This window comes from Trachemys scripta, chromosome 6 (assembly GCF_013100865.1).
Source record: "Trachemys scripta elegans isolate TJP31775 chromosome 6, CAS_Tse_1.0, whole genome shotgun sequence".
In the NCBI taxonomy this organism is placed as follows: domain Eukaryota; kingdom Metazoa; phylum Chordata; order Testudines; family Emydidae; genus Trachemys; species Trachemys scripta.
Genome location: NC_048303.1, coordinates 58,244,005 through 58,270,755, shown reverse-complemented (window position 1 = coordinate 58,270,755; position 26,751 = coordinate 58,244,005). Strand labels below are relative to the sequence as shown.

Here is a 26,751-nt window from a genome sequence, read left to right as displayed (position 1 = left end):
ACAAAACCCTTGTGAGTACATTTGAGCTAGGCAATATTGAAATAATAAACCCGACCAGGTTCTTTTCAGTCCTTTTTCAGAAGGGAACCACATTTTAACCAGAACATGCAAAATATATAACTTTTGATAAGTGCAGAATTAGTGCTTCTAGATTATGTAATATAGTGTAATACACTTAAGTCAACGTTAAATTATAATTACACTTCAGCAGAAGTGTACAGACATTGTTCAGTCATATAGCTGTAAATGATGAAATCGTCATCTGAGCATGAGGTAACTTCTTATACAAATGACGTACTTTTATCGGCCATATTCTGTCACTTGTTATTATATGACGTTCAATGAGTCTGTCTTATGTAAGGTTCTACTCAGCATGTGTAAGGGTAGCAGAATTATATACCTTTGATATTCCTTTAACACTGGCAGTTTAATGATAGTACACTTTGATATTCATTTCTTTAAAAAAAAAAAAAAAATTACTAAATTGATTTAATATGTTGAGGGGAAACTATTTATGCTTTAATCTTCTTATCTTCTCCAGGAGAGAGTGCTCTCTTGACATAGAGATTGCAGCCAGTGGCTACACAAAAGAAATGCAGGAGGATGATGAACTGCTTTACCCAGCTGGTCCTGATGAGGAGGATTATAAAACAGTTTTTACACCACTTGTAGACGATGTTGATGGGAAAGTAAATTTGTATACCACCGAAGAAAACAAAATAAATTTCACAGATGAATTGGAAGATGACACTGAAAGCAAATCCTCTAAAGTTTTGGTGAATAGCATTAAAGAAGTTGATATAGCTGACAGTAGTAAAAAGGCAGAAAGTTTAGATATGACTGAGTTCAGCCATGCTCTAGAAAAAGTTGAAGGGCAAATTATTGCAGGGAAAGCCAGTAATAATGCAGAGAGTTCTGCAATTGATTTTTCTGAGGATGAAAGGAGAACTGAAAATACCTCCAAAATGGAAGATCATATAGGTCAAGGAGAAGACCCTGCTGACAAAGAGTATGAAGATGAATGCCCTGATCTGGTTGACTTGTCAACATTAAACAGAGAATTCAAGCCTTTCAGGTATAGATTCATATTGACTGTTTTGGAAGGCTTCCATTTATTTTTTTCTTCTTTTCAATAGATGAACCTCTTTCAAGTAGTTCAGCATGCACTGCTGTTCAGCCACCCCTGCTTAAATTGAAAATATATTTCTAATCTTAGAGTGAACATATGCTACTTTCCTTATGACCAGATGCTAGGTAACCTATTGATTAGTATTACGTTTATATGTTTTCTAGTGTGACAGATCAGTCGTCTTGCTCCAGAGTACAAAATGTAATAACTAGACTTGGGTGTCTGAGTTTAGTTCCACTTACCTTCTATAGCTAGTGTACACTTTTCTATTGAATAAATATTTAAACTGTTTATACCAATGAAAAAGGGTTTCGTGTTAAAATACTACTCCACAATTATTTTTATGATGCAATTTGTAATTTAAACACTGTTTCTTGAAGTGAAATTATTCTTGTTAGCTGAGGAGCACAAACCCTCTGAGATCCAATCATAATAACTTAGCTATTTGTTATTCTGGCTATCAGTTCCTTGCCTGTCCTGTTTAGAGATCATAATTACCTCTATCCTAGCCCCTTGATGCATGAGCACTGTACCACCAAAAAGAGATGGGCAGACAGGTGCATGTAATAGAATGAGTACACCAAGCAGTAGCCCCATTTCCTCTCCCCATCCATAGCCCACCCAGTCAGTTTTGTATTAAATGATTTGTTGTCTGGACACCATGGCATAGGCATCAGGAAAACTTAATATTTAACTTACGTAATGCGCATTACTAGCGGGGAATTAGAAACATAAATATTGCATATGTCACTTTTTAAGTTAGGAAATGTTGCCATCATGGTTTATTAGGGTTTTTTTTTTTTTTTGGCATGTAGGGAATGAAAGTAGTGTTGTGGTGAAAACATCATTCTGCTACATGTCATATTGGTTTACTTTGCTGACAGACAAGTTTTTAGTACTGTTGGCATTGCTAAGCAATACAGTGATACAAGAAGCAAGCTTACTTGGTTTTGGTTTTTATTTGGCTTGTTTATTTTTTACAAGTAAACTAAGCAAATTTGAAATGGAGATCATTGACTGAGCATAAATATAAAATATCACTGTCACTTTTAGTTTTTTAGAACAACATTTTTGTTATTTAATATATTCTTGGTCATTGTATCATGTTACAAATCAGATCTGAAAATCTTTAGCGGTTATAAAAGACCCGTCACATTGAAGTCAAGTTAATATTGCAAAATGTAAATTTTCCTTGTTATGCAAATATTAAATTGTGTTGGAAATTTTTAGGCTGTATCAGTAAAACTTACTATTAGAATATGATGGATTGTAGCCAAAGGATATTTATCTTGTCTTTTTGCTAGATGAAATAAAAATCCATTTTATATATTGTAGAGACGAAGAAAGTATGATACACATCAATGAACACAGAACGAGAACCTTAAGTACCACCTCCGCTGGCAGTTTTGGGAGCTGTTCAACAATTCCTCAGGTAACTAATGTAAACATGCTTTCTAGTTTCCCTCTGTAGATTTTTAAAATTGTAAGATGTCAATGTTTTGTTATTAAAACTGTCTTCCAACTGTAACTTGTGGGTCAGTCCAAATTAGTGTTATCAGATTCTGGTGTCTTCTGTGATTCCATGATCATAGAATTGTGTTCCAGAATCTAAGTTTTTATGGTTTTTTTGTTTGGTTGTTTGGTGGTGGTGGTGGTTGTTGTTGTTTGTTTTTTTTAAACAAACCAAATCTGGACATATTGGTGAAGATAACCCTAAAAATTTAAATTAAAGGTAAACGAAAGCAATTGTCTTCAGAAACTTCAGAAAGCCTGTTATTTTTCTGTTTTCTTGTGCTGGGTCACCCCCTCTGCAGTTGACTGAAACTGGGAAGCTCTCAGCTCTGGCTGCTGCTGAGTTAACAGAGACTTTCTAACTAGCTACTCCCGAGGATGTAAAAAGAAAAAAAAAAAAAAAACAATTAAGCTTGTAAATTCCCTTTTACCAGTCAAGTTTGCTCATTACTTGAACACTTCTCTTAACAAAGGACCTGTTAAAAAACTTAACACCTCTGCCTTCAGGCAAGGAGAGATAAGATATGCATCTATCTACTTCCAGCTCGGCTTTCCAAGCAGCTAGAAGAAGAAAAAAAATCTCACTGGCTTTTGGGTTTAAAATGATCCCACCGCTCTACCACCATGTCAAGGCTGGATCCCCACTTTGAACTTTAGGGTACAAATGTAGGGGCCTGCATGAAAACTTTTAAGCTTAACTACCAGCTTAGCTCTGGTTCTGCTGCCACCATTTCAATGGATTCCATTCCTGGGAAACCTTGAAAAACTTTCACCAAATCCCTGGTGAAAACAGATCCAAACCCCTTGGATCTTAAAACAAGGGGAAATTAACCATTCCCCTCCTTCCTCCCACCAACTCCTGGTGAATCAAGATCCAAGGGGTTTGGATCTTGAACAAGGAAAAATCAATCAGGTTCTTAAAAAGAAGGTTTTTAATGAAAGAAAAAGGTAAAAATCATTTCTGTAAAATCAGTATGGAAATTAACCTTACAGGGTAATCAAACTTAAAGAGCTCAGAGGACTCCCCTCTAGTCTCAGGTTCAAAGTACAGCAAACAAAGATAAACACTTTTTAGTAAAAGGTACATTTACAAGTTGAGAAAAACAAAGGAAAACTAACACGCCTTGCCTGGCTATTTACTTACAAGTTTGAAATAGGAGAGACTTGTTTAGAAAGATGTGGAGAACCTGGATTGATGTCTGGTCCCTCTCAGTCCCGAGAACGAACACCCTCCCAAACAAAGAACACAAACAACAGCCTTCCCCCCCCCCAAGATTTGAAAGTATTTTGTCCCCTTATTGGTCCTTTAGGTCAGATGCCAGCCAGGTTACCTGAGCTTCTTAACCCTTTACAGGGAAAAGGATTTTGGAATCTCTGTCCAGGAGGGGTTTTATAGTACTGTACACAGGACAGCTATTACCCTTCCCTTTATAGTTATGACACCTTAGCTCCAAGGTGTGTGAACTGTTTCATATTTCCTTGAGTGGTGTTAACTCTGAAATTGAAAGACAATGATATAAATGTTAACACTGTTATGTATTTCACTGTTCATCACTTTAGCAGAAGCATCCAGTGAAAGGTTTATCCTATAATCCCAAATTTTCTTTGACGCTTCCCCAGATACCAAGAGCTACAGTTGTATCCTATCCCACTGCTCAAACCTCTAGCTCCCCTGACAACTTCTGCATTATGTATTGTCGGTACAAAAATCTGCAGTATGTTGAAAGCCAAAAATGTGGCACAGCCTTTAATATATTAAATTTTGTGTGTGGAAAAATATAGGGGATACTAGAATGGTTGCATTATTCATTTTCCTTTTTAATTCAGTAAAACGTTCAATTTTTACAATTTAAATAAAATTGTCCGGACTTTCCTTCTGCTGCACCTTAATACTGCATAGTTTAGAGTCTTTGCCACAGAATAGAAGTCCAATTTGCAGTGGAGTACACAGGGCCCTGAGTATTTTATCCTCCTGATTGTAGAGGGAAGCAGAAAATCCAGAACAATTGTGAGATGCTGCAAAACATGGTTGATGTAACTTTAACCATATCTGCTATTTAAAGAGGAATTGTGCTCTTCAGAGGCTTTTTTTTTTTTTTTTTTTTTTTTTTGTGCCTCTAGCAACCTTGTGACCTAAGGAGAAAGCATGATGTTCTTGTAGGCTTGTTTCTTCTATCATCATACATTTTTCAGCAGAGAGAAATTTTAGGTTGTGTACGTTCACTTGTGCCAGACAACAAACTTACAGGCCTCCTTAATCATGCCAACCCTTCTCCCCCCCCCCCACCCTCCCCCCCCCCCCCCCCCCCCCCCCCAAATGGTAATGATTAGATCTCCAACACTTCCCAAAGATTTCTTTGCCACCAGGCTGTGCTCATCTTTGGTTGCAGCTGCCAGTTAGATGTCCAACAACTTAAGTTCAACTCCAGCATATGATACTCCTGGGGGAATTCTGCACCAAAAATTAAAAATTCTGCACACAATATTTGAAAATTCTGCACAAGTCTGCTTATTTGATTTGTCAAAATAACACAATATAATCATGCCAGTTTCAATTATTTTGGTACTTTATTGCAAAATATTTGTCAGTGAGTATGTCTGTAACAATACAGACCAAAAAAAAAGATTGTGGGTGTGGTTTTTTTGTTTTTGTTTTTTGACTAATAGATTCCTTACTAGGCATATTAATGTAGAACTTTGAGTAATTCATTTAAATTACAATACAGAACTGGATTTCCTGCCCCTGTCAGAAGTAGTGCAAAGGCTTGGGGGAGTCGGAGTAACGAAGGAGCTAAGAGGGGAGGGAAGGAGTGAACCTGGAGGTGGGTGGGAAAGGTTTTTTGGGGGGGAAGGGTTGGGGGGGGTTGTTGGAGAGTGGGGTCAGCCACGAGCTGCATGGGAGAGGCTTCCCAAAGTCTCTCCCATTCAGTCAAGCACATCTGCCCCGTCTCCACACTCCCCATCCCCATGGGTCTCTGCAGCCCCCATCCCCAGGCTCAACGTTGTCACCCCACTAGCTCCTGAGTCCATGCCTCAGTCTGTCCCCACCACTGGCCATTATGAACCCCAGTCTGTGGGCCCCCCCTCCCCCCCCCCCCCCCCCCCCCCCAACAGCCCTGTGTGCTCCACTCTGTCCAAACCTGGCTCTGCGGGCAGGGTGCTGTGATGAACTTCTACTCCTTGGGTCAATTCTGCAGCACTGGGTATAGAATTTTTCCCCCCACAGAAAATACATTCTGCCCCAGAAGTGCTGCAGTTCTGCCTTTTGCCCCCCAGAGGCCATTGTGGCACCAGAACGGCCATCTGCATTCATGCAGCTGGTGTTCTGGTGCCACAGCGGCCCCTGGCAGGCAAAAGGCAGAACTGCAGCACTTCTTGAGTAAAATGCATTTTATGCAGGAAAATACAAAATTATATGGCACAGAAGAATTCTGCATGTCTGCAGATGCACAGAATTCCCCCAGGAATAATATGAACTCTTTTACATGTAAGCAACCACAAATGTCTATGTTGGTAGGCCACTATCTAACATACAATCAGTTTGTTCCCTTCTATTGCTTGCCAAACTTAAAAAACAAAAAATGGTTTGGAAAGTAAAGTGAGAAGTACATTTAAAATAAGTCAAGGCAATTTGACCTACCCACCTCCTCTCTTCCTAGACATTTCTTTAGCATCTTTCCCTAAAACTTTGCCATTAAACCACTTCAGTAGTGTAAATTTGACTCTCTTTGAAGAATGAGAGAATTTTTATAGCTGTATTTAATACCTCAACCCCCGCACTCAACTAAAAATAGCTATGCTGGCTCCTTCTGTCATACTTTAAATAAATGCAAGCTCATTTTAGAAAGCTCCCTGAAGAAAAGGATGGCTAATACTCTGTACAAGTTAACATACCTTCAGCTGAAATAATTTGGTAATTTCTGCTGAACACCTCACTAGTACGATAACCTTTCTGTGGATTAAAATCTGTTATAGCTGTAGATGCTTTCCTTTGTAAACCAGGTGAGATGGTTTCATTTGCAAATAGGAATAGGAAACAAACTCTGCAGATTATCTCTGCACACTTTTAGTAATGTACCCTTATCCAAACATAGCATATTTCATGAATCATGTCCAGATGATTGTTACGAAGTATTTTAACAACCAGTATATGACTATCATAATTATTTTGGTTGGCTTTTTCATTCTTGATAGATTGTAGTTTGTGTATGAAGTAATAGTGATTTTTTTTTTTTTTTTTTTTTTTGGTCCTATTAACTGATGCTTTTATTGCTATGGAATAGCCTTGCTTTATACAAGAGTGCCTTCAAGTAGTTGTATTATTTCCAGAGCATTTGCCTGTTTGTTTTATTTTTTAGTATATTTTATCTATGTATATGAATGATTAATTTTGTATGTTGGCTGTATTTATTGAAGTACTTTTTGGCTAGAATTATTTTCCAGAACTTAAATGAAAATGCATTCTTAATCCTTTTATATGCATAATAGTTGCCTGGAGTAAGAATTGTCACCTTTATTGAAATCCTATTGTCAGTGCTAGAAGGAACTTCAGGATTAGAACCATGTGCTAGCAGGCAGCTATGACTCCTGTGATAGTCCAGGAATCCCCTGTCAGAAGGGATGGACTGACAACACTACAGGCACAGTCTTTAAATTCTTAGAAATGAATGCAATCTTGCAGGTAGGATTCCAAAAAGAGGGAGGCACTATTGAATTCAGACAGAAGAAATGATTACAGACTTGAGATTGAAAAACCACTTGGTGGCAGCAGCGACCTTAATATGGTTGTGGCTTTCCAAATGAGCTACATGTCTTCATGGAAGCACATTAGCATTGTGCTTGCAAAAGCAGGAACTCTAATAAATCAAGAGGCCCAGATGAGTTGTATCCATGGAATAATAAGTGCTCTGTGCGGGTTTTGTAGCTATGTTAAAATAGGCTATATTTATTTATATGTAATTTGTATATCGCATCAGGAATTTATATATAAACAATACAGCATATAGTATGTACACATTTTGAAGAATGTCCAGAAAAGAGATACTAAATTGATCAGCTATAGAAAATCCCAGCTATTTTAGGCTAAAACATTTAATTACTTTGACATGGAGACTGTGGGCATCTTACTGCCCTCTCACAAACTTGACTAAGGATTTATTCAAAATGAGCCACCAGAGGAAAACTGGATTTTGCAAAATTTTAAAATAATAAAGCTTTAATCTATTCAGTCCAATGCACTCAACCTAGTCATCCACCCTTAGCATGATTATGATGAAAAGACTGAGATTTACTTGCTCAGGGCAAGTAGGCCAGTATATGCACTTCAGTCTGAGAAGAATTTTTCCCTGGTGGTAGGGTCTGTGAGGGTGGTAGGGTCCCCCATTTCCTATCTGCCTGGATCACTTAAGCATGAATTGTTAGGATCAGGTTTGCATATCCCACGTTACTAACTTCTTGCAATTGCTGCATAATAGGAATTGGTGGACCTTTTGTCATCTTTTCTGGTTTTTGTCAGAGGAGGCTGTGGAAGATTAATATTCAAAGAAGTAGCATCTCAGTAGTATTGGATATGGTAGCAGAAATATATCTGACCAGGTATTTCCATTTACAAACTGCAGCTTTAGTTCTGTTTCATTATGCTTAGTTTAAGAACCAATTCTATAAGAAGCTGGTATTGAGAAGAGGCAGGAGAAGTAGATGTGATGTTACTATTCACTTGTTGGATGTTGGTACTTATAAACCAAAAGGAAAAAAAGTTTCCATGGACCTGGGTAGCTCACATCAGTCGTAATTACTCATTTCAACATTGACCTGCAAGAGGAGACTCTATATTCAGTGGAAAATGTTTGTGATGTCTCTGCATAACAGTAAATAGTTTTCATGTGTTATCCACTTTTTAAAATTTGATGTGCTTTTGCTTCCTTTTTTGTGTTAATGCTGCAAAAGTTCTCCAGTTGTTGTGTGTACATGTTGCCAGAAAAACTCTGTATTATTTTGAACCACCAGGGGGAGAAGTTTACTTTCAAATTTCTCCAAGCTACAAAATGATAAATGGAATTGTTTGCAAAAACAAAATCAGGTGTGAGGAGAAACAGTAACTAAAAACAATTTTGTCCCTATTTTTATTTAGAATTTTTTGAAAGTGAACTGCAGTTTTTTTCCCCAATATCTTGAGGCTTGATGTGGAATGCCCTAAATAGCCAGGGAAATATGAGGCACTTAGCATGTAAGGGCTGAGGTGAGAAGGGGGTGTCTTCTGAAGTTCATTTCCTGCACACAAGCTACCCTGGCAAATCACTCTTGTGCTGACTATGAAGTTACCAAGGGATCGCACAAAACTGGGTGATGGGCAACAAAATGGCAGATGAAATTCTGTGGTGATGGATGCAAAGTAATGCACATTGGAAAACATAATCCCAACGATACAAAATGATAGCATCTAAATGAGCTGTTACCACTCAAAAAAAAAAAAAATCTTGGCATCATTGTGGGTAGTTTTCTGAAAACACCCACTCAATGTGCATCAGCAATCAAAAAAGCGAACAATGTTAGGAACTATTCAGAATGGATAGTTTCTTGTCTTATTATCTATCATACTGCCATTATATAAATTGATGGTATGCCCATACCTTGAGTCCTGCTTGTAGTTCTGGTCGCCTCATCTGAAAAGAAGTGTATTAAAATTGGAAAAAGTACAGAGACTGTCAACAAAAATGACTGTGGTATGGAACAGTTTCCATATGAAGAGAAATTAAAAAGACTTGCTGTTCAGTGTAGAAAAGAGACTAAGGGGATATGCTAGAGGTCTGTAAAATCATGAATGGTGTGGAGAAAGTGAATAAAGAAATGTTATTTACCCCTTTAAATAACACAAGAACCAGAGGTTACCCATTGAAATTAATAGCAGGTTTAAAACAAATAAAAGGAAGTACTTCTTCACACAACACACAGTCAACCTGTGGGACTTGTTTCCATGGAACATTGTGAAGGCCAAAAGTATAACTTGGTTAAAAAAAAAATTAGATGAGTTCATGGAGGATAGGTCCATCAATGGCTATTTAGATGGTATGGGATGCAACCCTGGGTGTCCCTTAACCTCTGACTGCCAGAAGGTGGGACTACATGACAGGAGATGGATCCACTCAATAAATTACCCTTGTCTGTTCATTCCCTCTGAAGTATCTGGCACCAGCCACTGTCAAAAGACAGGATGCTGGGCTAGGTGGACCAACTAATTTTGTGTTTCAGTGCTGAGGGTAGAAAGTATGAGAGGATTTTTTTTATTTTTCATGCTTTGTTCCCCCCGCCCCGCCCCCATCATGTGTGTTGAGCTTCTTTGTAGAAGAGCCTTTGCATTCTTTTATATAATGCTGAGATTGAAAAAAAAATTAGGCTTCAACTGCAGGCTGTTTTCAGTTTATAAAATTGGTTAAATGAAATGAAAATGCAGTTTTTGGATTGAACTGTGAAAATCACAATGGAAGTAATTTTGTGCCAGTCCTGTAGCAGTAGCAGCTTACTTCTTTCTAGGTGCTAGCTCATTTCTGTTGGCTTGCATGTTAAGGAGATGAAAGACAAGGCTGTGACATTCCCCACCCACATGCACAGGCTGGGTAATAAGTGATCTGTAGAGGCTGTTTTCTCTCTCTCAACCCACAATGCGGTCTCACTCTTGAACCTTAATTGCTCTCTTATAGTGTCATAAAGGCCCTAAATTAAGAAATGCAAAAACTAAAGTTATAGTAACAACACTAACTCAGCTCTATTTTACACTCTCTGCATTTTATGGAGTATATTTTACAATAAAAATAGTAATTTATTTAGTTACACATTTAACAGGAACAGAACATACCACATATGCAACGCAATCAGGTTGATGGTGTGTTTGGGACCTCAACTTCTGTACTTCTTGAGTTGCTGTGGGGATTTTGTTTTGAGGTTAGTCTACACGAGAAGCGCTACATTGGCACAGCTGCAGAACATCTGGTGAAGAGGCTGTGTGTTGGCGGGAGAGTATCTCCCACTGACATAGCACTAGTGTGGACAGCGCTTAGGTCACTGTAACTTGTCACTCCCGGGTGGCTTTTTCACACCAGTGAGTGATGTAAGTTATATCAACATAAGGGGTAGTATAGACCTGCTCTTTGTTTTTTGTTTTCAACTGGTCAGTCTTTTAGCCCTAAGCCTAGGTACATGGTTTATCCTTAGTTCATGCCTGCCTTTCGCTGAAGTTTAGGCTAATTTGGGAGGTTGTTTTGTTTTTATGAAAGATTTTGTTGTTTTGTTTCGATGAGATGTATGAAGCTTGCCTCCTGCAAGTTATTCCAACAGAAGTACCCAATTTGACAAAAAACAAATTGGCTAAGGAGAAAGATGCATTTTGATGTGTCAACGGAGAAGAGGCTGCAATATACTGCTAAAATCTCCATTGATTACTTGCTCAGGCATGATTTTTCAAATATTGCAACTTCTTTAACATCAATTAACTGTATTAGTCCCCTCAATGAGATTTAGGTCCCTTTCTAGTTAGTTCATTCTGAGGAATTAAGTGAAATGAGTTAGTTGAATTGTGCATTTTCTCTACTACAGAGCAATCGGCAGCCAAAATCTACTAAGCTGTGGTTTGATTTTTGTGATGTGTATCTTTTGCCATCATGATGGCAAGTAGGACCTAGCATGAATAAATAATTGTGAATGGTATGTATGAAAGCACTAGAAAACTACTGCCTGTTTAGGTAAATGGCAGTTACTGTTGCTGTTCAAGTGACCTTTTGTGTCTTGCACAGCCTCAACCACAGATGAAGACATAGTCCCTGCCCTGTGGATCTTTGTAAGAGCGTATACCCTAAACTATGTTAGGTATCTTGCCTCTTTGCAGGGGAACAACTAAAGGAAGAATTTTATATCACTTCTGCAAACAGTACTTTTTTCAAAAAAAATCAGGGTGCCAGAAAATATAGCCACAAGCCAAATAACAAGTACCAAGGATTTAAAATATCCACAAGGTAACTTTTTTTCATTTAAAAAGGCACAAAGTCTCCAGGCACCAAACTTCACCACTTTTTTTTTTATATCTGTGCATAAAGCACTTTCGGATGGGAAAGCACTGTGTAAATATAAACTAGTATGTCCTAAAATGTTATAAGTCATACAAACAATATTGATGCATGTGGTTTAATTATTTTTAGGAACTGGTGAAACAGAAGATAAAACGTCAACTGACTAAACAGCAGAAAGCTGCTCTGAGACGACGGTTACAGAAAGGAGAGGCAAATGTTTATACCAAACAGCGTCGAGAAAATATGTTCAATATTAAATCAAGTTTGGATGCTGCTAGTTTCTGGGGCTAATGCATTATAACTTCCAACGCAGTATCAGTATTTTTATCCATGATGCATAGATTAAATACTTGCTTTTTTTGGAAATTGGAATGTTTATATCTATAGTCAATAAATTTCATTCTTGCTATTGTAACCTTGTCTTTTTGTTTTGTAGTTTGAAACTGTAAAACCTATGATTGTACCTAATTTTTAAATTAGGGACTCAGTTAAGATAATTAAACTGGAATAATGACCTACAGTATCTCTTGTAGGCACATTTTAGTGTGGATGTTTAGTCTGAAAATTGTCCATGAAGTAAACATGTTTGCAATGACAAGAAATTGACCACCAAAATTATTCAACACGACCCCGATATGCTACCCATCTGATTTATAAGCAGAGGTCTTTTGAAGAATCTGTTTTCAGGTGCACATGATACAGTCAGAAACAAAGTAGTTTACACCCTTAGCAAGAATTTGGGTTTTGTACCTGTACAAAGATTAATAAGCCATAAGTTAATAAGAGAGCTTTGCATCTACACCAACTTCCATTTATTTTACTCTCACTCCAAAGCTTCTTGTATAAATCTTGCCTGGAAAGACAAGTAATAAAAACGATGTTGCATAGGTCTGGCAGGCACTCAGACTCTGAATTTGCCTGTTCAGTTGCCAATAAATACAACTCTTGAACATCTAGTAATTTACCAGAAAGCCTGTTGCAAATGATTCTGGAAACTATATATCAAAGAACATTACCATAACTTTCAGCACCTTAATGTGCTCATGCATTTTGAAAACCTTGTGCAAACATAAACATCTTCATCCTTTAAGCTGGTGGTTCTCAACCAGAGACTTGGGGGCCCCCTGGGACTCCACGAGCAGGCTTCAGGGACTGTGCCAACCAGGGCCAGCATTAGACTTGCTAGGGCCCAGGGCCCTGAGCCCCACCGCCTGGGGCTGACACTAAAGCCTGAGCAATTTAGCTTTGAGGGGCCCACTGTGGTGTGGATCCCGCAGGCAACTGCACTGTTTGCTACCTCCTACCCGTGGCACTGGCTTTTATATGCAGAAAAACAGTTGTGGCACAGATGGGCTGTGGAGTTTTTTGGGAGGCTCAGAAAGAAAAAGGTTGAGAACCCCTACTTTAAGCAAGCCTAATGCCTAGGCGCAAAAAAAAAAAAAAACCCTAATGTTTTATATGTCTTTGATTTATTTATGGGGGAAGCCCTTAAGAGAACACTAGTTTCTGTGGGAAAATCAGAAAGGTTAGCCTGAAAATTCAAATATAAGGTTGCACTTTAAAGTAAAACTAGAAAGAGTAGAAATACATTCACACAAACAACCTTAACTCTTCTCACATTTTCCTTCAACCTTGCATCCCCACCACACCTTGTGTGTAAGATGGAGACCTTACAAAGGAGAATTTGATATGGATTTGAAATTTACAGTCTGTGCAGGGCTGGCCTTATCATGAGGCGAACTGAGGTGGCCGCCTCAGGTGCCAGACTGTACGCTACTAGGACCCAGAGTGTAGAAAATGGTGTCTGCTGCTGATGCATATGTATTCTCTCTGCTCTAGATGCACAGAGACAGTGGAGTGCTGTGCTGGAGGAAGGAGGGCACAAGAGACATAACAGGCAGGCCGGAGAAAAGGTGAGAGGGAATAACAGAAAGCAGCAGGAGCTGCAGGGAGAGAGAGGAGGAGGAGCCTCTTATGTACCTCTCTAGCACCCCCAGGAGCCTGGACTGATTAACACCAGCTTCTCAGGGAGCTTCCTGTTTCCTGCTGCTTCCCTGAAACCTACTTGAGGAGAACAGGCAGTCAACTGAAGTAGTAGGAGGCAGTTAGGCCCTTAAGAGGCTGATATCTTCCCTCACTCAGGCCCTGCTACCAGCCTGCTTATTTGTCCCCTTCAACTGAGTGTTGAGAGCCACTATAGCTGGTACAGAACAGCAGTCATGAGTGAAAGAAGAAAACGCCTCTCTGGGGCAGCATTCAGAAAAAGCAAGCAAGCAAAGGAAGCTTTTTTTTATCTAAGCAGGAAGGAGCTCTCCTGAGATACATAGACACAAATGTTTACGGTGAGCCTTCTGGCCCCAGTGAGGATGCGAGTGATGAGGAGATGCCTGATCTTCCAGTTAGTCAGAGTGCAGCTGACCTGGCAGCTACTGCAGCATCCATATCTCCATCTCAAATGGATGAAACCATGCACATTCCTGAAGAAAAGTGTTGATCAAAGAAGAATGTGGTGGAGGCGTAAGAAACAGCTGCTGCTGAGTTTAGTTCCTTAAGTCTAGATGGTCCAGTACTTGAGCAGTACTCTGAGGGACTTCCTTGTACTGCATGGGCCACAGTAAGTGAAAAACTTCATGTTCCCCAAAGGCAATGAAAATAGAAGTTTCCATCCAACACATTACTGGCGTGAAATCCCCAATGGACACAAAGTGGAGAGGCCATGGATTATGTATTCAAAAACCCAGAATGCTGTATACTGTTTTTGTTGCAAACTCTTCCAGTCTTATTTTCCAGCCACATTGGGTTCTACAGGAACACAGGACTGGAAAAATCTGGCTAGAAATCTGCCATGCCATGAGAAGGCAGCAAATCATCAAAGAGCATTCCATAGGTGTAAAGAGCTTGATATGAGACTAAGGTTAAAGGCCACCATAGATAATCAGCATCAAGAGAGGATTGCATCAGAGTCTCTTTACTGGCCAAATGTTCTGAAAAAGCTCATTGCCATTGTGAGAATGCTTGCTACCCAAAACCTGGCACTTCAGATCAGCTGTATGTGCCAAACAATGGAAACTTGCTTAAAATTGTGGAGATGATGACTGAGTTTGATGCTGTACTCCAGGAGCATCTAAGAAGAGTCACCACCCAAGAAATGTACACACACCACTCCCTTTGAAAAACAATTCAAAATGATATCATAGTTACTAGCAACAAAAGTCAAACAGAAGATTGTGGCAAGTCAGCAAGATATTACTCTGTTATTCTGGACTGCACACCTGACATCAGCCATACAAAATAAATAACTTTAATGGTGTGTTTTGTAACAACAACAACAGAACCTAATGAAAATGTCCCTGCAATGGTGACTGTCAAAGAGCATTTTCTAGAATTTATTGACATTGATGATACTACAGGAGCTGGTATGACAAATGTGCTTCTTAAAAAGCTGGAAGATACGAGAATAGCGATAGCTGCCATGAGAGGTCAGGGCTATGATAATGGGGCCAACATGAGGGGAAAGAACAGCGGAGTGCAGGCACGGATCCAAGAGTTAAAACCTCGAACTTTTTTTGTCCCATGCAGTTCTCATTCATTGAACTTGGTGGTCAGTGATGCATCATCAGCTTCTAGTGAGGCTGCTGAATTTTTTAATTTAATTCAAAGCATCTATGTATTTTTCTCTGCATCAACTCATCAATGGCAAATTTTGAAGCAACATCTGGGAACATCCTCTCTGACACTGAAACCACTGAGTGCCACATGATGGGAAAGTCGAGTGGACGCAATAAAGCCGATCAAACACCAGATTGGGAAGATAGATGATGCCATAGTTGCCATTATGGAGGATAATGCTATGACAGGAACTGTTCGTGGGAGAACAGTGGCAGAGGGAAATGGAATCACCAGAATCATACATAACTTCAAATTTCTGTGTGGCTTAGTGTTGTGGCATGACATACTGTTTGAAATAAATGTTGTAAGCAAGAGACTCCAAGGTGTGGACCTTGATATATCTGGAGCAATGGAACAACTGGACAAAACAAAGTCATACCTACAGTCTTACTGGTCAGATGAGGGATTTCAAAACGTTCTGAAAAGTACACAGAAATTGGCAGAGGAACTTCACACTGAAGCTATTTTCCCACCCATTCAAGAATACAAGAGTTACCGAAGAAGAAGACATTTTGATTACGAGGCATGGGATAATCCAATAAGAGACCCCAAAGAACAATTCAAAATTGAATTCTGTAACCAGGTGGTAGATTGTGCAATAAAGTCAGTTGAAGAACGTTTCATGCAGCTCAAGGAACACAGCAGTATATTTGGGATGTTGTATGATATTCCAAAACTCCTCACTTATACCTGAAGAAGACCTACACCAGCAATGCAGGGCACTATAGACAGTGTTGACACACAATGACGTGCGATATTGATGTGAGTGATTTAGGTGATGAACTGAAAGCTCTTTCAAGATACATTTCAGCAGGATCAATTCCAAAGGCTGTTCTGCAATATATCTGCACAAATAAGATGACGACCCTCTTTCCAAATGCTTTTGTTGCTCTGCGCATACTTCTAACACTTCCTAGAACAGTTGCCAGTGGAGAACGCAGCTGAAGTTAATAAAAACACATCTACGCTCCACAATGACACAGGAGAGGCTGGTTGGCCTTGCAACCATCTCAATAGAGCATGAGCTGGCCCAGACTGTGGACCTTCAGCAGGAAGCAGTTCAAATCTTTGCAACCAAGAAGGGCACGGAAAGCGCCACTTTGATTATTCAAACAGATAAAAATGTTTACTATGCAGACAAGAAAAGTTACATTTGCTGTTCAGGCATTTGAAAGTTAAGTGTTACATAAAATTTTTGAGCGAGGCATTTTAAGTAGTTAGTTCTCCTTTATTGGGGTAGGTAGCAGAGCATGAGAGGAATAGAACAGGAAGAAGGCAGAATTGACACCTTTCAAAGTTTTGGCCCAAGCGAGGGGGCATGTGGGCATCATTTGAGCTCCCCGCCTCAGGTGCCAAAATGCCAAAATCTCTTGTACTTGCATAGTTCACCTGCAGAATCAAGAAACTCTAGACTGGACATTGTTTTTTTTTTTAAGCACGTCTGATACGTACGTATACACCTGTACCCTGTGCTTCTGGTACACAAACTACCATTTGGATTTTGGCCCATCAGAGAGTTATATCCTCAGATATAGGGTACGTCTACCCTTCAATAAAAGACTCATGGCTCAGCTGCTGCTGGCCCAGATCAGCTGACTTAGGCTCGCAGGGTCAGGCTGTGGAAGTTTTAAATTGCTGTGTAGACATTCAGACTTAGGCTGGATCCCAGCCTCTGGGTCCCTCTGCCCTTGCAGGATCCCAGAGCCTGGGCTTCAGCCCAAGCCCAAACATCCCCACAATTTAACTACCCTGGAGCCGAAAGCCCCATTAGCCTGAGTTAGCTGACACAGCCAGCTGTGGATGTTTAATTGCAGTGTAGCAATACTGATAGTGATTCTATGAAGTCTCACAGCATGACCACTTTCACTTTCGAAATCCTATTTGCAGTGGGGTCACTTGGTGAAAAGTTGTAACCGCTTGTATCTACCAGCAGCAGAATATGGTCTTAAACAAAGCAGTAGCAGTTTACTGAAGAGATGTAACAGACACGTGCACTTCAGCTTACAGTCCACCGTATTTTATTAGTCTCTCTACAAAAGTAAGGAAATCCATGATTTTAACTGGATTTTCAGGTTATTGATGTGATAAAGGTGTGTGTTTGAGAATTGTCTCTTGATATTGCTGTGGTCCAATATTGGAGCAGAGTTAAGGTTGTTTAGGTGACCTTAATTGTGTATTGCCATACTTTAACATTTACAGGGGTGTTACATGTAATCTTATCTTTGAATATCTAGACTCTCTCACGTTTGTCTTTAAGAAAACTTGTGATGTCATCACATTCATCCTGAGAGATAAAATCTCAAAAAAAAAAATTATAGTCCAGTTTGACTAGGATGAGTCCTACTTGTTTTCTAATTTAATCTTTTTCTGTTAGAGAACAAGATTATTTTGATGTGTGGACATTGACAGTGAAATTTTTCAAATGGTTCTGTTTATTTTTGGAACCAATTACTATGCAAAGGTTGTTCAGATTGGTTCAGCTTTCTGTCAGAACAAAAGGGATTATGGAAATCTATGCAGTTTGTTTTTCAAAATGTTCCATTAAGTCTTTGAAATACTGATTGATGGCCATAAGCAATCCTTTTTACTTATTCTGCTAGTGTACTTGGATAGACACATCTCTCTTCAGAAACTGGAGTTAGTGAGGGAAGAACTGAACCTCAAAGTTAGAGCTTAATAGTTATTTATTAAACCTCTCTTTTGTCAGCAGCAGAATTCCTGAAATATCTGAAGTCATCAAAGGTCATAACAAAGTTTACACAAGACTGAACTTTGCAGTGCTCAGTTTATATTTCATATGTGGTCATTCAAACAAAGTTTACTTTATTTAGAGTGAGCTTTGGGAAACGTAAAGGTTAAGTCAATAACGTTCTTGACAGTCTTAAATTCACATATTTAGGAGCAATGAGTGTCTTGATTTTATCATATTGGTTTAAATGACTGCACTTAAGGTAAGTTTAACCTTGTAACCAATCAAGCCTCTTGAAAATCAATGCACAGCAAACAAAAAGGTTTTTTTTATAGAGTGAATACTTAACTTTCAATTCAATATGTGCCTAAAACTTCCAAGTAATTAGACGTAGAAATGTTTTATAATGATATCTACCAAGAAGTGTGGCTCTTACCACCAAGAAAATGAATTGCTTTGGGACTATAAGAAGAATAGAGAAGGGGCTATCCTTATTGACAAGATGGCTACTTTCTCCTTGCTTTAAGGGTTTGTTTTCATAGATGCTATACTTTGTCCCAGATAAATATGTAAATGTAGTTTGATGTATTCACATTTTAATCTACAATACTTGGGAGTTCGTATCAGATTTATATAGTGTAATTTTGAGATTAATTTTCTTATGCACCCATATACTTGTCAAGTTCTCAATTTTTTTCTTAGTATTTAAAAAAAAAAAGGCAGTGTAGAGGGGCATTACCATAAACGTTCTTGTCAAGGCAAATTGTTACTCCCTAACACCTGTATCCATGTAGATTAATTGGGAGATACTTCAACAAAACATCAATCAAGTCAAATTGCATGTTCAACAAAACTCATCATAAGTAGTTTAATTTTTCTGCCTAACTCAATTAATTTTTTTCCGCCTGCAGTTTGGCCTACTAACGTAGAAGAATCTATACGATTTTTATTCTTAAAGTGAATGCGGCTCTTACCACATGGGGTTATTTCATTGCTAATATTTCTCTGGAGAGTTCTACAGAACTTTAGCTGGGTTGTCTAATGAGAACCTTATGAATTCTCAGTCTCGTCCTAACATTCCAAGAGTACAGGGGGAAAAAAACTTTTACTAATTCAGGGAAACCAAAACTATGTCTGTTTCAGCACATTCAGTCAATGTCTGGATGAAAGAGAAATGTCTTTCACATGATTAGCTTCTCCAGCTAGCCTGTAGGTGGGTGTGTTTAACAGAAGGAAGCAGTAGGAATGAGCCTGTCAGACTGCCTTTACAGCTAATTAGCTCAGCATATAACAAAGATAAGTGAGCCAGGGAGGAGGACCCCCGGAAGGATCTTTTGATTCTGGGCAATGTCTGATTGGCAGATGTTAAAAGAGATTCTTTAGTAATCCAGAGCATCAATGAACTGCACAAAGTCAGTACAGGACTGGAATAATTCAGGCATGAGGACACTTTGTGGGTACACTCTGGAAAAGCAGAACCAGGATGGACAGAACCTTGGAGTCTCTGCAATATTTAATTGCCCAAGTACTGCCTCATAGAGACCCTGCCCTTGTATTTAAAGACTGTAAGTACCAAAGAAAGTTTCTTGACTTCTCAAACAATAGTTTTATTATTGTCAAATTTAAGTATTTTATTATTAAGATACCGTGGAGCACAGTATATTAAGCAAATAGTCTGATTTTATGGGACATAGATGATGTTAATTTAAACTGAAGTTATACTATCTTCTGCTTTTTTTTTGGTGATAATTGACTTAATACATTTCAAGTGTATATTCTAAAAGACTCATGTTCTTTCAAAACACTTCTTTGTAAGGGATAATTTGTTTAAATTCAACAAAAGTTTTTGGGTCCTGTGGTGAAATCCACTATTTTGGAAATTTCCGAAAATGATGGTGTAATTCTATAATAAATATTTACTCTTTCTAACAATTAGTTTATTATATTAGACCAAGTATTTCATTCATACATATATAGTTAAAATGTTTCCTGTAAAATTTTCTAAATGCTGAACTCTCAACTCCGAGCACTTCTATTGGAACAGATGTAAAGCAGTACAGTATGTTGCTGTTTAAACCACAGCATGTTGTCCTGCAAAGAGACTGTAACTTTTTTTTTCCCTCTAAGACTTCTGAACAAACTAACTACCTACTTTCTTTGTGGTATTTTGTGTGACAGCAAATCTGTCAAACTGTCCAATTTTCCTTTCAAATCATATTAGGCAATTGCTATATAAAAGTCTTTATTTCAGCATTAAACTACCTCATGCAACTTTGTTTCTGAAGCTAATATGATTAACTGCTGTATATTGAACTCATTCATCTCTTGGTAACTCAGTTGAAATATATGCAGTTGAATTTAGCTCTCTATTCTACCGAGCCAGATTCTGATTCCCTTATTCGTGATTTCAGTAGGCTTATTCAGGGAATGAGGTGCTATTCTACATGAGTAAGGGTATCTGAATCTTTCCCGTTGTTTCTTACCTAGATTCATATATCAGTGCCTGGAGAAACAGGAATTAATAAGAAACATTATCCATGAGCAAATTCAGCAAAACATTACTTTAGATTCCATTATTTTGCAGTTTCCTCCATGATGAATGGGATCACTTAGTTTGTCTCCCTAATGGCAGTTTTTAGTTTATACCATTGGTTTCTGATTGTGATATTATGGTGCTTGCAGGTGTAATTTTAATCTAAATTGCTCTGTTATGTGCTGTAAAAAGATACTGCTAACATAGCATTTGACTCTGTTTGGGAACACTTTCTTCAGATACATATCTAACTGTAATCTATTTTAAACCCTCAAGCACAGTGTGGAAGGTACTTATTGAATCTCAGCTTCATTCATTTGTCAGCAGCTACATTAATAGCTTATTGTTATTTCTTTCAAACATGGTATGGGAGAAACTACTTAAGTGCGCAACTTGTAAAGGAACTAGAGGAAATGTCTGTATACTGTATATTAACTATTTTCTAATGGCCAGATTCCAATACCCTTACTTGCATTGAAAAATACTTCACTGTATAAGTAGTCTTCCTGAAATTAATAGGATCACTCTTGTAGAAAGGTGCTACTCAGTGAGTAAAGTATCAGAATCTGACCCTGAAGTAAGAGACCTAGACAGCTCCATACACAAATATGGAGGCCACCCAGCAGGAGAACTTTGTGTTGCTGTGGTAGACTCATGTAGTGCTGCTGTCCTGAGACCTTGCTCTAAGAGCCAGGGAGAGCAGACATTGCAGGAGCAAAGAATTTGATATCAATAGAGGGAGGAAAGGCATTCCCCTTTTTGAGTTTCCTTTGGTAACCAGTTCATAAAGATCAACTGACAAGATTTTGATTGAAAATGTATGTACCAGCTGCCCAGACAATGATACCGTGACCACCCACAGATCTAGAGATGGATAAAGTAAAAGAGAAAAAGCAGATGCCAAATTATAGATAGGTTGGAATGTCACTTTCATAAGGGCTTTTTGAGCCACACCAGGAAGCACTCATTTTAAAGAATTCTAATATAGAAACTGTCCATCTTATGCCTAATCCTGCTATGTGCTCCCACTGAAGCCAGAAGGTATACAGCACTGTATTCTAAAAGGTCCAAACGACTGCATAAACCTGATGCCATTGAAGTTAGCAGGAGATTAAAGCCAAAATGATACTGTAGTTAATGGCATTGTCATGAAGAGGTTAGTATTGTCCTAAACCACCAGTCCTTGTACTGGGAGCAGTATTGTCAGTAGGATTTAAATGTGATGTGGGTAGAAATTATATTATAGAACAGGATATTATTATGAGCATGCCTGTGTGTATTATTATTTCTACAGCTTTTACAAGCATTCAAGGTGTACAGGCTTCAAATATTACCAGAAATAATCCAGTAATGAAATCATATCTGTCAGCTATAATAGTGCTTTACTACTTGTCACAATGCATTAAGAAAAAGATGGTTTTCCTTTACCTGACTGGGCAAAAGTAACATCGCTGAGTATAACTGAAATATTTGTTAAGATTACCTGACACTTCCTATTTTAAGACCCTGTTTTCAGTACCTTATAACTTTGCCAAACTTTAACCATTCAGACTGAATTTTTTCTATCCCATGTATCTGTCTCAGCATGAATTTTGTTGGAAAATGTCAGCTAAAATGGGTCAGCAATTTCTGATAACAAGGCTAGGAAAATACACATTTTGCCCATGGTAAAAAATTATAGTGATTTTTTTCTTTGTTTGAAAACTCCAGCACCCCCATACTTTCCATTAAAGACTTGAGATTTTCCAAGGAATTGGCCCTTGTGTCTGGGCTATGCTTTTTGTGGTAGTATGAAAATCTGCCCAAATTTGGACAAGTTAAAAGCCTTTTGGGGAAAAAAAAATCTCAGTTCACACATGCTCTATAAAGACTTCTGAGATTTTAGCAGCTAAATTCCCATGAGATTCCATTCGCATTGAGCATGATCCAGCAGAACTGAGCAGAACTTTCCCTGCATCATCACTTGCTGTAGAATACCTTTCCAACATTGCTATTACATTTATTGTGGTAGTACCTTAGAGTCCCCACTATAGATCAGAACCCCATTGTGCTAGGTGGTGTACAACTATAAAACAAAAAGATGGATCCTTCCCCATAGAGTTTACAATTTGAGTAGGCTTGGAAGGATTAGATTTTTGTTGGTAAATGTCAGTTTCACCATAGATATACACAAACCAATTAAACAATATTTCCATCAATCTACATTTACAGATAAACAAGGTAAGAAAAATGCTGTTTAAGAACTGAATAGAATTCGATTTAAGTATATGTAATTTGTATATTTTGATATGTAATATTGAAATTTTGTTTTCACAGTTGTAGAGATGGAGAAAAGTGAAAGGTTATCTACTTTCTTAAAATAATTGTCTGCCCTTTGTCTGACTCTCCCCCCCCCCCACCCCCATAACTTCACACAACTGTGAAAATTTAAATAGATGAAAAAATACAATCAGTAGAAATTTTGTTTAAAAAATTGAATTCTGTCAAGCCTAAACTTAAGTAATGGACTATTGGCTTTTCCCTCACTACAGCTTTGCTGTAAAGCACTACAAAGTGTTCCAAAAGTTATCATCCTGGAATGCAGAATTTAAAAATTGTCAGTATGGAAACACGTTTACTTTTTTAGAAATATTTTTAGTTTTTGTGAAGGTAAAGGTCAGTCTGTTTCTCAGAATCACATTCTTGGCAGTGGCACCTATATCCTACAAGGTTGGTTTCCTTAGAAATGGGTGTCATTTTGTTTTTCAAGAGAAGGGAAAAAGAATAAACCTGATCCAAAACCCACTGAAGTCAATGGAAAGACTCCTACCCCAATACTTTGGATCAGGCTCTCTACGATCTTGGTAAATATTTCTCTGGCAGTTTTATTTATATAAATGGTGTCTGTTTGAAGCTGCTAGAAGGTTTGGAATGTAAGTAATAGTCATCCCAGCAAAAATAGATTAGTGGACAGAGTGCAGGCAAGGCCTTCAAAAGTGCATGATATATACAGTTATACCGTGGATCTACGTTTATAACACTGATGCTATCAATTTTTTTATTGCCCTAAATTTGGGATTATCAAATCACTCATGAGCTGTGGAGCCATGAACCAGTCTTTCCAAAGGAGTGGCAATAAGACACCATTATTTAGACTATAAGCCCCCAGGATTATTATTTATTGACAGTAATGCCTACTGTGTGCTGGATACTTTACAAATACTTACGAAGGATGGTCCCAGTTCCAAGACCTCATAATCAAAATCCTCAAGAAACTTTGGCCCCAGTCCTTGGGTTTCAGCAAAGAACCCAACAGAGGCAAAGATGGCTTTATGCCACACTTATGCCCCCTAAATTCTGGACCATGACAGGGAGAAACCAGAGTCTATGTCAGTCTCCAGTGCAAGTTAGAGCATCCTCAAAACTGCTCTAACTTTTGTGAACTGGTGATCCATCTTCCCAGAGTGAAGCAGCACTCCAGCCACCTCCCCTTCACTCCAACATGCCACCAACCTGCACTTCTACACTAGAGGCTATGCTGGCTCTATGCCACCAGGGGTTTCCCTCCCACCAAAGAAGTTTTAGCTGCCTGAGTAGTGCACAGGGGCTATCCTAAAATCAGGTTCTGGCCCCTTGTATTTGTACATTACTCTAATACTTTTGGAGCTCCAATATGCACATAAACAGTAACATCTTGTTCGTTACCAGTTAGTCTTGTTTTAGTGGGAATTTTTGTCTTCACTTACGTTTGAAGTATATTATGTCCTGTAGAAATTTAGCAAGGGGATAAATGCAGCTTAATGGCATCACTATTAATGTACTAGCATATAAATCTGCAAACCATTATAGCATTTTTAGCGAAAATCCTAGTTTGTGATTATTATGCCCATGTCTGCAGCAGAGATCTGTGTATATGTGTACATATACATTTATTCCTTTAAAATATACTCTCAACTGATGAAAAAAATATGAACATGAAATACCAAAACTCCTATAGAACCTGATGGTTCCCACCTAAATTTCTGCCCCTTTTCTCCACATATTTAAACAATATAGGTTTGTTAGTCTGAACTCAATTTTAACAACTTTTCCAAGATGCATGTGTTAAGTTACAGTCCATAATAGGATACAGCTGCAGGAGGGTGCACTTATAACTTATGATCTTTGTTTAAATGATATGGTTTCCCTGATTATGTGCCACAGATTGATTTAAGAAATGTAAGACAACTTTAGTAGCCTTTCACTAAAGAATCTTCTTTAATACTTAGCTTTTTTAACTCCAAAAGCTTTATTATTGTTCTCTGCATTTGAGTGTTCATTTAATGATAGTCTGTCAAGTTAGTTAAAACAACCCTTTTCCAGAAATCCTTTTAAGTTTAAAAATGACAACGTAGATGATTATCCTGTGTGTTCTTTGTATCCTGCTTTCTTTTGACGTTGAAATGTTGTCAGGGTTATGACTCCATTTCACTCTACTGGTAAGACTGTATGACTTCTGTTCTGAATAGCTCCATTAGTCTCAGGGTTTTCCTTCTCAAATAATATTCCCATCTATATGTGTTGTCTACTGTCCTGTTTACTGCCAATCCTCTATATGTTTGTTCACCTCGGGTAGGGTAACTGTAACCATGCTTTAATATTAGTCCTAGAAATATGGAACCAAATGCACTGCTGGCATAAGTGGACACAAATCCTCTGAAGTAATTAATTTTCATTAAATTATGTTCCTGCTTATGCCAATGTTGAATTTGACTTGTGGTCTCTAGAATGTCCCATATGCTTCCTTCCAGAAAAACAAGGAAAATGTGTTTCCCCTCCCCCCAAGTAATGGAGTGGGTAGCAATACCTTGCATAGAGTATGCATCCTCATTCCAATCATGGCAATTACCCAACCCGGAGACATAAAATAATATTTCTGAACACCTGGCAGAAATTAGTCATTTTAAAATCAGAGTTACAAGGAAATCCCATGCATTTATGCTAGTGGAGGTAGCAGGGAGAGCAGCCATTTTCCTCAGCCCCAAACCATCCATAACTAAATACAAAGCCCACACTGAACTTTAGTAACATCAAGGCTAGTACCATGATTATGGAATATGCAACAGAATCTAAACTTTCATTTAAAGAAATTAAATTCCTTGCCTCTTGTGGTTCTGAGGAAAGCCTTCCAATCGTAAACCAATGCAGTGTTGTCCTCCTGAATCTGTCACCACCCGGGTACTGTAGCTCTGAGGTATAGCCTGCCCTGTTCATCTCAAAGCAGCATTAACTCTAATAACTATAGACAATTAAAATGCCAAAATTGTTAACTGGTTCACTGCTGGTCAATCAGTGATGGATGCAGTAGCAGTTTTTGGGGTGGGATCAGTGAAGTGGTTGGTTGTTATCAAGGATTGCCTAGGTAGGGTGTCACAGTTACCAGGCCAGCTGCATTTGAGCTCTCACAGGGTGAAATCATGTCTCCCCCTCACTTTGACAGGCCTGCAGCCACACTGGGTACCAACCATGCCTGTTTCAGAAGGTCCTACAGGATTCAGCCCCCTGCCCAATGTACTCCTCTTCATGAGATATGGCAAGTGGTAATTACAGTGACTGTGCTGGTTTCATACAGCAAAGTATTGATTATTCAGAACCAAGGCATTCAGAAAAACAAATCTTAAAACATTAAACAATCTATCTGCATCTTATCTAACTCCTCAGTCTTTCCTTGCAAAAATATCTAGATCCCATTTGTTTTCTAGGTACTCATTTCAAGGAGTTGGGATGACAAAGAGCATCCCTAATGGTCTGTGGATATGTTGTTGTAGTTAACCCCTATGACTGGCTCCCAGGTTTTTTTTATGCAGGTTAGCCTCTCCTGATTACAAGCAACCTCACAACAAAATCCTACCCACCTTATTCTGTGTCCTCAGTGTTTTGTCCTGAGATATTCATGCAGGAAAACTTGTCCATTCTTCAGAGGGAAATGGGGGAAGGGCATTGGAGGAATGGTACTTGAGAGATTTTTGCCTGCATCCTCACTGCAAAGTGAGTGGGTTCCAGGCTGAGTTAAATCGGAGCCTGGATTCTAACCTATACCCCCAGCCATGTAAACTAGCCTGGGTTTAAAGCACCTCCTGTCTTGGGTCAAAGAGTTTCTGTGTGAATGGTGGGGAGTGACAGTTGGGCTGACACCTGTGTA

General features: G+C 38.6%; 2 protein-coding genes across 4 annotated transcripts in view; both read left to right on the top strand.

The window, feature by feature from the left end:
- The window catches only part of RIOK2 (RIO kinase 2), a gene marked incomplete in the record, with an annotated part of 34,464 nt that extends 22,349 nt beyond the window's left edge, over positions 1-12,115 (top strand). The window contains 3 exon segments of the mRNA XM_034774272.1: positions 542-1,075; positions 2,465-2,561; positions 11,830-12,115. Coding sequence (XP_034630163.1) covers positions 542-1,075; positions 2,465-2,561; positions 11,830-11,991 — 793 coding nt within the window.
- Positions 12,116-19,335: 7,220 nt separating this feature from the next.
- The window catches only part of LIX1 (limb and CNS expressed 1), a 49,371-nt gene continuing 41,955 nt past the window's right edge, over positions 19,336-26,751 (top strand). For all 3 annotated transcript variants that reach the window (XM_034774381.1, XM_034774380.1, XM_034774379.1), the window contains exon 1: positions 19,336-19,623. In XM_034774381.1, coding sequence (XP_034630272.1) covers positions 19,542-19,623 — 82 coding nt within the window. In that variant the 5' untranslated portion in view covers positions 19,336-19,541. The remainder of the gene's footprint in view (positions 19,624-26,751) is intronic.